Consider the following 11,443-nt stretch of genomic DNA (forward strand, 5'->3'; position numbering starts at 1 on the left):
ATAAAAATGTAAAAATTCTGTGTGAGATAGTGGATAAAACATAAAATCAGGAGACAAACTATAAACTTGAGGAAGTTATGGAATATTATCTAAGCTAGATAAGCAGTTCACATCAGAAGAAAGTGACCAACCAAGTTTATGAAAATATGCTCTGTCTCTATGATTTGTAGATATAAATATTAAAGCAAAAAGATTTGGTTTTTATGTGTTTATTATCAGCGAAAAAGATTGTTGATAGAGTATAGACAAGCAGGTATGTTGCCTTTTGAGAGGCAATTCATGTATATCTATTAAAATTCAGGTATCTTTGCTAGAGAAATTCCACTTACAAATATTTATGTTACAAAAGTCTTAGTGTAAGCTTACAAAGATATACTTGAAAGGGTAGTCATTGCAGCATTGTCTGAAATTTTTTAAAAAGGAGAGGGCCTACCCACTGTGCTTATAAGCAGACTACTAGATAACCATGTAAAATAATGTAGATTTGTGTGTGTTGAAATGGTAAAATGTCAGTTGTTGAGTGGTGTGTGTGTTTTCCTTGCTTTAAAAGTATATTGTATATATTGTACTTAATTTTTTAAAAACATTTTGTTGGATAAACTGAAACTTTATAATACCAGATTTGTGCAATTTCCCTTAAAATAATGAAGGAACGGGTAGTGGTCAGTACTAGGCCTCTTTAATTAGACTGCCTGGTTTTATTTTCTGGTTCTGCCACTTACTGTCTTTGTGCCATAGGGGAGTTAATTTTTCTTAATCCTAACTTTTTCATATTTAGAATGGGAGTGATTAGAGGAACTGTGATGAATAATGAGATAATGAAGAGTTTTCTGTATGACCATATTAAATATTCTTCAGATAGCTAGTTACAAGGAATGTAGCCTAATAAAATAAGCTTTAGTATATAAAAGTGTTTATCATAGTATCTTTAATGTTTTTAAATGAAATCCAAATGTTCAGTAATAAAATATTACGTATATTGTTAAATCTGGGGGAATATTTTGTGGTCATTAAAACTATTTAGGGCAAAAGTTTAATAATGGGTTAAGGATATATGTAGGTTCTTAGTACTAGTCTTTCAGCTTTTCAGTTATATTACAATTAAATGTTATCTAGCACACAGAAAAGTTAAAAAGTTGCTTGTGAAATTTTAATGATCTTAGGTAATGCCTTAAAAATGAAATCCAGTATAAAATGTATGATTTGTCTGATTTATTTTTTTAATAAGTGGGAAACAGCTGAAAGGAAATATGCTAAAATAAAGTATAAACAGTGATTGTCTCTAGGTATGGGGTAATTTTTTTCTCTTGTTGGTCTGTGTTTGTACATTTTCCATCAAAAGTATCCATTGTACTTGTAAAAGGAAAATATTGATTCTTTTAATAGCAGATTAACCTTATGATACATCGTTAGTATTTTCCAGTCTTTTTTTAGTCAGAATTTCACTGATAAGTGTTGAAATTAAAAGTATTTTATATAAAAAATTAAGCATAAATTAGAAGGTGTAACTCAGATTTGTGTGCTTAATTCCTGTCTTTTGTCTGTTTTCTTATTGCCTTTTTAAATAGCTTATATAAACAAAATATTTTAAAAGATAGATGTTAGTGAAAACTTAATGTTCTTCAGCATACTAATAAGCCTAACAGCATTTTTTGTTGTGATAGAAGATGCTTCTTGCTTGGTTCTCTCTTTCCTTATGTCAGGCAAACTTAAAACAGTGGGGGAGGGATGTATCACCCTGTAAAGAAACATGGCTGATGAGAAGATTCTAAAAATTTGGATCTACAAGTACCTGTTTAGCTTACTTCTCTTACAATAAATCAGAATTTTATTTTATAAATTTAAATTTAAATTTTTGTCTTGTAGATCATAATATCAGTCTAGTATCAATGGAAGTAACAGTAAATGCTGTAGCTGGAGCTCTTAAAGCTTTCTTTGCAGATCTGCCAGACCCTTTAATTCCATATTCTCTTCATCCAGAGTTATTGGAAGCAGCAAGTAAGTTATAAGCCTCCTTTTTTGGAGAGGGATGATGATGGTGGGTTTTATATATTGATTGCTATGTGTTAAAATCAGTCTCGCACTAGAACATGTAGCTAATAAAAATTTAGCTTATAAGACTCTTTCTTAAATGTATTTTCCTCCAAATAAATAAAATCAGAATCTCGGGAGTATTCCCCAGGAATACTTAGGTTTAGCTGGTCTCTCAAGTGACTCAGTGCTTCTAGAAGTTTGAAGGTCACTGTACTAGAAATTTGAGATTTACATTTTTGATTCAAACTCAAAGGCTTTTTAAGAAAATTAAATGAACTCGTCAAATGAATGTATCTGTAATGTATTTCCGTAAAATATTAACCTGTGTATGGTATTAAACGTGTATTTAAATTTTTTAAAGTCAAATTAACTTTGGCCTCGTGTCTTCAGTCATTTTTTGAAAAAGGTAGGAAAATAAATACTTACTCAGTATTTTTTTTTTTTTCACTGTCTCCGAGTCACTTAGACCTCTGATTAGCTTTATTTGCAGAAAGGCTGTTGTAATAGATGATAATGTATTTAGCAGGTTCTTTAGAATATTTTGTTTTTGTTTACCTATCCTAATGTGCTTCAAAAAGATTGTTCATTATCTTTTACAATAAGCAAACCGGGAAGCTTTATCGAATATTTATAAACGTATGAATTTTAACAGATTTCTCTCTAATTTTACAGAAATCCCAGATAAAACAGAACGTCTTCATGCATTGAAAGAAATTGTTAAGAAATTTCATCCTGTAAACTATGATGTATTTAGATATGTAATAACACATCTAAACAGGTATTTTTATTTTTTGTTTTTGCAAATGCACTATAAATTTCATTCAAACTTCAGACTTGATAAATTCTGAGAGAAAAGGAGGCAAACTAATTTAAACATACAGTTCAATTTTGGTTCTATTTTTTCCGGATTTTTAAGATATTTCATCAACTTGTTTAAAGAAAGGTGTTGTATGACTCTTTTAGTACATTTAATGATTACATGAATAGTATAATAGGTACATCTCCCCTGTTTTTTATTACTGTTATTCTTTAATAGTTCTCTTCTGTAGAATCTTGGAATTTTAGGTATGAAATAACTCTTAAATAATTAACCAAATCAACCTATTTGAAGTTGGAAAAATTGAGTTTAAAGAGGGAAATTATATGGTCAGTGTCACATAATAAGTGACACATCTTATAAGTAGAACCACTGTTTCATTTGCTTTTTGTATCACACTGTGTTACTTTTGTATATCTTGCCTGTTTTGTTTGGATATAGCCCACACAGTGAAATTTTTATCAGAAACTTAAATTCATCTTATTATCTACACTGTTAACCTGAAATGCAGGACATTAATCCTGTATTAAAAGCCCTAAGTATGTTAAGCTTGAAGTTTATTCTTTTTTCTAAAATGATACTACTCACAATGCCATTTCTTAAGTGAAAGTATTGTATAATAGCTTAAAGCTCAGACTGTTGAGTCAAACAGGCTTGGTTTTGAAACATTTTTATTCTGCGACTGTAGGCAGATTACTTACCTTGCTTAAGTCTTCATTTTCTCAACTATAAAAAATGAGAAAAATAACACCTCACAAAGTTGTTCTTGGGACTAAACAATTATTAGTATTTGTGCTTATTTTTTCAAAAGTCTATTCATAATATTTTTTAGTGACACTTTATGAACTGAAGTTTGGGGTTTTTTTTTAACTACACCAGTGCTAAAACCTAAGTATATTTCAGTTTGTACCTCTTAAAAGAGAATATTAACCAATGTTTAAAGTTTTATTTTTGCACTCAATGTAGTATAAAATTATATTAACATTTCTGGTAACCGTTCTCTGAAGTCTCCCTCCTTGAGAAAATACCAGCATACTAGTATTAACATATAATTAGTGGAATATCATCTTTTGAAAATTACCATACCAAGTGGTTTTTGATATGATAACAGATGTGTACATGGTACTACCAGAACTTACCCAATATGGAGTGTAAGGATGGTTTGTGAACATATTATTGTCTGGCCAGATTAAAGTGCTGAAGTAAGAATTGTACTTCATTTAAAAGAATAGGGAAAAAAGACAAAAGGAAAAGCATGTTCAAAGAAACACAGTGCTAGCCCACAATCAGTATTATTTTAGACACTTTCGTGCTTGGCTTCAGTAATACAGCCACGCAACAAAAGCATATATGATGGGTTGAGGAATAGCCGAGGACTTCGTGATTCCAGTAGAGAGAAGGATAGACAGGGTTAAGAGGTAAGGTCAGAAAGGGAAGAGAGACAGTGCGAGGTCATATAGGACAGTATTCACACAGAGTGTAGGCTTAAAAGCTTTAATCCTCAAAATGTTTTACTGATAAGGAAGTTGCTTTATGGGTGTATGTCACTAAGCACATTGTTGACTTCAACTGACATTTATGGGGATGTGGGGAATTAGATTTTGTCTCAATGAAAATAGCATTGCATGCCAGTTACTCTTAATGGTAGATGGACCACTGGAGAGTAGAGCAGAGAAATAACATCATCAGACTTAAATTTTAAAAGGACTGTAGTAGGACTCTGTAGTTAAGTATAGACTGTAATGGGAACTCTGTGTGCCAGATATTCTTACAAAGGCTAGGGACATAGCACGTGAATAAAGCAATCACTCATTTCATGGAACTTAAATTCTAGTATAGGAAATAAATGAGAAATAAATATATAATGGATGATTGACAAATTGCAAAAACTAATCCATAGAGTTACTCTTTTGCTATATTCTCTTTCACCTTCCATATTCAGTGAGTTACTGTGTCAAATCCATTTTTTCTCCTCATTTATTTTCCTTTTTGTTCCTCTGCCACGGCTTTAGTTTAGCCATTATCATTTCTCATTTAGGTAACTCTAGTTTCTTTGTAATTAAGCTCTCTCCATGCCAGTTTTCCTCTTGATCCTCCTTTGATTGATATCAGAATGATCTTTCTATAAATATATCTTTCTGATTGAATAACATCCTATATCCTAAAGAAAAAACTGTTTAAGTGGTCTGGTTCTAACTTCTTCAGTTATACCTTTTTTCCATTTCCCCCAAGTACACATCAGGTAACTGTATTAAACTAATAGCACTTAACCAAAAGTATCAATTTGTGCCTGTCTGTCATTACATCTTAATGTGACTGCCTCAGTTCTCAAAATGCAGTCCTCAAACCAGCAGCAGCAGCAGCATCACCTCAGAACTTGTTAGGAATGCAAATTATCAGGTCCCACCCCAGAGGTAATTATCAGTCTGTGTTTTAACAAGCCCTCCAGGAGGTTCTGATAGACACTGAAGTTGAGAACCATTGTTTTGACTGAATTACCCTTCCTACCGTTTTACCAAATGCCCATCACTGTTTTTTGTTTTTTTTTTTAAGATTTATTTATTTGAAAGAGAGAGCACATGAGAGGGGGGAGGGTCAGAGGGAGAAGCAGACTCCCCGCCGAGCAAGGAGCCCGATGCGGGACTCGATCCCGAGACTCCAGGATCACGACCCAAGCCGAAGGCAGTCGCTCAACCACCCGAGCCACCCAGGTGCCCCCAAATGCCCATCACTCTTAATTCATACATCAAACATTACCTCTTCAAAGAAGCCTTCCCTGGCCACCCTCATCTCTTATTTGGAACCTTTCTTTTACAATTTTTGACCCAGCAATTAGACCTGATGCCCATACTCTCATGTCTTTCAACTTTAAGGTTTTTTTCTTTTCTTAGAATCTATACTTGCCTACTGCATAGAAACACCTGACTAGGCCCACTATATTTTAACAGAAGGTTAATTTTATTCTAAATATTCTAATTTTGACTCTTAACAGATAGTAATAACTTTTACCATAGAACACATATATTTAAGGCACATATTTTACCTCAGATGAGCAATTCCTATGGTTGGGGAGAGGAGATTCTTTGGTTTATATTTAAAATACTTTGATGTGCAAATTTAATTATGAGATTTTCCCACTACCTTGCATACTGGGCTATTTCTTTATGTGTGGAATAAGAGGGTCAGCTAAGATTCTTTCTCAATTTAATAATTTTGAGTTATAATTCAAGATTTGCCTCTTATGTTTCTTGTTTCTTACAGATAATGATAGAAGTGCTTGCTCACATATTTAAAGAACTAGATGTAAATCTGTTAATAACGTATGATCGATCATTTGTAAATTATTATTAAATCCTAAGAATTTTAAGGTGGAATGTGTTTCTGTGAACTTTTGTCTTTCAAATTAAATTTGTAGCAAGGTACAAATACTTAATGATTGAAAAAATTATTTTTTGCAGTAGTAGAAACTAATTTTTTTGTAAGTTGAAAAGCCTCTTGGTTGGGGCATTATGATAGAGTAATTTTTCTAAAGCTTGGTTTTTCCAAGGTTCAAAGAGATGGCATACCATAGTTGTCTCTTCATCTCTCGTAATAGTCAAGGAATTTGTATATGCAATTAGAATTCTCTGTTTCTGTTACCAGAAACTCATTAAAATTTGTCACGTGTTCTCTTTACTCTGAGAAAAAGGTGTGTGTTTTTTTTTCCCCACACAAATTAAGGAGGCTTCTCTAAGTAAATTATAAACCGCTGGGTACAACAATTTTTTTTTTAAAGACTATCTTTGGTTCTCCTAAGAAATGGATTTTACTGCTGTCTCCTGTTACTGGAATGTAGTTGAACATCTTAGAATGTATAAGAAGAAAAACGTTTTAAATTTGAAGTTAAGATAAAAGGTTTAAAACTAAATCATCTGAGATCTAGGATACTTAAATTGTCATGAATTTTGATTGGTTTCTAACTGTTTTTTCCTATCATAATTTCAGGGTTAGTCAGCAAAATAAAATCAACCTAATGACAGCAGACAACTTATCCATCTGTTTTTGGCCAACCTTGATGAGACCCGATTTTGAAAATCGAGAGTTTCTGTCTACCACTAAGATCCATCAATCTGTTGTTGAAACGTTCATTCAGCAGTGTCAGTTTTTCTTTTATAATGGAGAAATTGTAGAAACTGTGAACACTGTGGCTCCTCCACCACCTTCAAACCCAGGACAGTTGGTGGAACCAATGGTACCGCTTCAGTTGCCTCCACCCTTGCAACCTCAGCTGATTCAACCACAGTTACAGACAGATCCTCTTGGTATTATATAAGTAGGAATTGATTGCAGACAGCCTGAAATTGACAAAAAGCAAATCTAGGCATGCATGTTTCAGGGTTTAGTAGTATACTTGATTTTTCTTACAGGTAATTCACATTCAGAATGATGAAACATTTTCTCTTTGAACTATATGGTGTTCCTTACTCACTTACATTACAAATCTAAGACCATGTGATAAGCATGACTGGAGAAGTTTAATTTTTATAAACAAAAATAGCTATAAAATGCAAAGCTGCTGTTGCATGCAACCTTATTGCAATCAGTATATCATTCCTGTGGCATTTTCTGTCACATTATATTGTGAATAAAATTTTTCTATAGAAATTAAATGATTTAAAAACTCACATATATGAAACATTTAATGCTTTTCAGCCTGCCTTATGGCTGATTTTGTTATTTGGTGTGCTAATTTGGGCAATTTAATTTACATTTTAGCAATCTGTGTAGATAACAAAAAGCCCAGTTAAGTATTTTATAATTTCAGGCTACTTATGCCATGCTTGGGATGTTGTTTGAAAGAAAGAAAAATACACTTAACATTATTTCTGCACCTTCATCTTCTAAGTAAACCTGTGGATGATTTGATGAGGGGTAAATGAACATATTTCTTGTACACGCATACCAAGGACATACTTGTGGCTAAAGTGAGTTGATAATGTTGTGCAAAGGATAGTTGTCACCAGCTCATTTCTTTATGGTCCATAATGAAATAAACATCTTGTATACTGTTAATTCTGTAAACAGATGCATGTTCAAAAGATCTATGATGGTCTTGTAATCTTAATCTAATATATTTTAGATATTTTAATTTTTTCCCTCTTGGGAAATACATTTAGTATAGTGTAGAAAATACTTCATGACATTTTCATATAAGGTTATATAACTTTTCATACATAAACATGAAATTTGTTGTAGAAAATTCTTTAAACCAAACATTTTAATCTAGGACTTCAATTTAATCTGTTCCTTGAATCTATTTTTATGTGGCCCTTTAAAACATATCCAAAAATCCATTGCTAATATAGCAATAAAAATACTTTGGGTACTGACAGCCTCTTTGGAGTATGTATATATAAAATTGCAAACTTGTATTCATATTCTTTTCTGTGATATGTTGTACTAAAATCAAAATGCTTTTGCACCATTTTTTAAAACAGTTTTTTCTTTTGACGTTGGTACCAGATTGGCTGTAAATGACTGCTGCTTTGGGGGTTAAACATTTGGTTAGTGAAGATACAACCAGAACACTAAATTATGGATAAAAATTTCAGAATAGGTGGCATAGGTAAATATTTTTAGGCTTCATTCAGAATTCGTTTATTATCAAACCATGCCATTTTTTTCTGGAAAGAAAAAAATGCTGTGTTTTTCATTGTTAGGTTACATTTTTCTGTAGGAAGAGGAAATTCTTTGGTCCATGTTGTAATCTTCATTCATACTGCAATTTTAAGGTTGTCTTATGTGTATTATAGTAAATAGATGATTTTGAGATTCAAGGCTCCTAAGAGTTTGATTTGCTCATTTTTCCCTAAAATAAATACTGTCTTTCCCAACTGTTATGTCCTAGGTATTATACTTCTAATTTTAACTTCAGAATCAAGATGTCAACATGAACCAGGCTGCTGTTGAAGTACATGTATATTATAAATTATCTTACTTGTGTTATACTCTTATGTGTTATTATCTTTTCTAAGAAAACAAAGTCCCTATTATTCCTATTGCAAAGCACACAGGAATTAAGAAAGTACAGTAATTTTTAAAAAGAAAAATCCGGTAAATGTAGTATTCTTAACTTGTTCTATATTACTTAATAACCTATTGTCTATATAGCTTTAATTTATAGCTGTCAGTTTAACATTGGCATGTCTGGCAAAGAAAATTAAACTTTAAGAGTTTTATAAACTGTTTCTAGGTTGCTAAAGAATTTATTTTTCTACTATATATGGTATAGACAAAGCTCAAAACTATGTACAGGAAAAAAGCCTGACTATTTCTTTTGGAAGTAGGCTGAAAAGAGAATTTTCAGAACTGTTCTTGTCTTCAGTTCATTTGGTCATGACTTTGCTATTGTAATATGTGAATCCCAGTTTATTTAAGCTATTCTCTTTTATACTATGTTAATTTAACTTTCATGTACATTTAGTACCATTTTGTTTAGCATTTACCATTTTCCACATTAACTACCTTACACCTTCCCCAAAACTTACCTCCACTTTTCTATGCATTCTATAATTGATTTGAAAACCTTTGTAGGGCTCATTTAAAATTCTAAATTTGGTTCAATTAACCTGTAGGTTACAGTTAATTGAAAATTAAAGTACAGTTTAAAGCTCAGTCTGTTACACTGAATTGATTGCGTTTGTTTTTGCCAAGGGTTTAGATATGTTTTTAATTATCAGAAAAATAATTCTAAGAACAGAATAATATAATTAAACTTTTTCTTTGGTAAGTTACTGGAAGGTTTCACTGTTTAGGGACATATTATATAATGAGACTTAAAGGATGAAAAGAATATTAGATAGTCTCATAATTATGGGTAAATATTAAGGCATTATATTTTACAATTTTAAATAAAATTCCATCCTCACACATGTTGCCATTGTTTCATTTAAGCTTCAGTGCTTATAGTTATTACAATATTGTACTCAACAGTGTCTAGATTAGCAATATAAAGAAGCATAGTGGTACTCCTTTTCAAATTTTTAGTAGATTTATTGGAAGACAAATTCTATTCAACAGACAGACACTAGGATACACAAATAATTTTAGAACAAAATTCTAGGCATAATACATTTCCATTTGAAATAGTATTTGTTTAGTAGTGCTTTTTCCCCCCTAAAATTTACGCTGTATATACTGTAGGTAACAGCAATCTAACTTAGCCAAAAAGCATCTTTTATTTTCCATACTGTGTGTAAATAATGTAGACCTTTTTTCTGAGGTACTGGAATTTAATTTCTAATATCTCTTAGATATAAACAAAAGGGAACAATTGAAATAAGAATTTAGGCCTTAGCTTCCATGGTGATTTTTAGTTTTTTATACAGTAATGTGATGCTATTTGTCAACTGGATATAAATATATATATATAATTTTAAAAAGTCAGAAGTGCTTTGTTTCTTTGTTTATAATTAATGTAATTTTGTGCTTCACCCACAGGATGCTGCAGTAAATTAAATATCAGTGAAGCTTCTGTATAAAGAATGCTACGAATAAAACATTAAGAAGCTATGTAATTTTAAGTTATAGTTGCCTCTAATTTTACCATTTCATTGGTAAAAGCCTTTTTTCTTGGCGTAAAATAAAATAAAAATAAATTTGTCAATATGATGAAAGTTTTATTAGGGAGCTATATTATTGAGCTTTTTACTATACCATGAGAGGAGATCCAAAATTCGTTTTGGATGCATACGTACTGGTGGAGATTCAGTTTTTAAATGTTCAGGAAAAGATGGATTGCTCAGATTTCTGACTCAGCTGTTACCTGAACCTGAATTTTGAGCTGCGGCTAGACATTCTTTTGAGCTCCTGGAAAGATTTTGAAGCCTATTCTAGTTTATTAGCAGAGCTGCTGACATTGAAGAATATACTTTTGTTTTCTCTTCATGGATTATGAATATTAAGCCCAGCTTTATGGATGTATGTTCTCAGAACCTATGGATCTGGTAAAGTTTGTTTGACTTTAATCTTTTTGTTTATCTTGAATTCAGTCATTTTAATTAATTTTTAGGTTGAACAATTTCTGATTTGTTTCAGTGCTTTATAGGTCTTAATTTTTTTATTGTATTTGAACTCTTGGAATTCTCAGCAGCCCTTTCAATTTATCAAACATCTGGAAATAAAATTTTCCAAGATGTAATAGGAGAAGGAATTATTCTTCAAAATTGATTTCTTATGGTAACATCTGTGTATAGTTGAGCAAACTGTACAAGCATTAATAGCTGATGCCCAGTATCCAGCCATTAGATAGCCAGGTACCATGATCTTTTTAAAGTAGTTAAAATCTAATTAATGAACTTTGGACAAAACATTAACCTCAGTTGAACCTTGTCATCATCCTATCAGCGTGATTCCATTTATCCCCCCCACCCCATATTTTATTTCTTTGTGGGTAGGTGGGTCTAGGTGGGGGGAATCCACAGTTATCACTTAAATCTTAAAGTATTGAATATTAGTCTTAGAGAAATCTTTCAGGCAATAGGAACGATTTTGAAAAGCTAATCAGTGATAGTCAAAATTAAGATTTCGGTCATTACTAAGTTTAATGTATAA

General features: G+C 31.7%; 1 protein-coding gene across 7 annotated transcripts in view; it reads left to right on the plus strand.

Annotated features, from left to right (window-relative positions):
- Positions 1-11,030, plus strand: part of ARHGAP5 (Rho GTPase activating protein 5) — an 80,748-nt gene extending 69,718 nt beyond the window's left edge. For 3 of the 7 annotated variants that reach the window (XM_064570933.1, XM_045900681.3, XM_045900682.3), the window contains exons 5-7: positions 1,867-1,998; positions 2,707-2,812; positions 6,836-11,030. In XM_064570933.1, the coding sequence (XP_064427003.1) occupies positions 1,867-1,998; positions 2,707-2,812; positions 6,836-7,163 (566 nt within the window). In that variant the 3' untranslated portion in view covers positions 7,164-11,030. Of the gene's footprint in view, positions 1-1,866; positions 1,999-2,706; positions 2,813-5,404; positions 5,563-6,835 lie in introns of those variants that run through there. The other 4 variants (XM_064570934.1, XM_045900683.3, XM_054513668.2 and 1 more) reach the window with 4 other exon arrangements.
- The last annotated feature ends 413 nt before the right edge of the window (positions 11,031-11,443 follow it).

The sequence above is a fragment of the Mirounga angustirostris genome, unplaced genomic scaffold, assembly GCF_029215605.1.
Source record: "Mirounga angustirostris isolate CCGP_5_RB_7025 unplaced genomic scaffold, mMirAng1.0.hap1 SCAF_9, whole genome shotgun sequence".
Lineage (NCBI taxonomy): Eukaryota > Metazoa > Chordata > Mammalia > Carnivora > Phocidae > Mirounga > Mirounga angustirostris.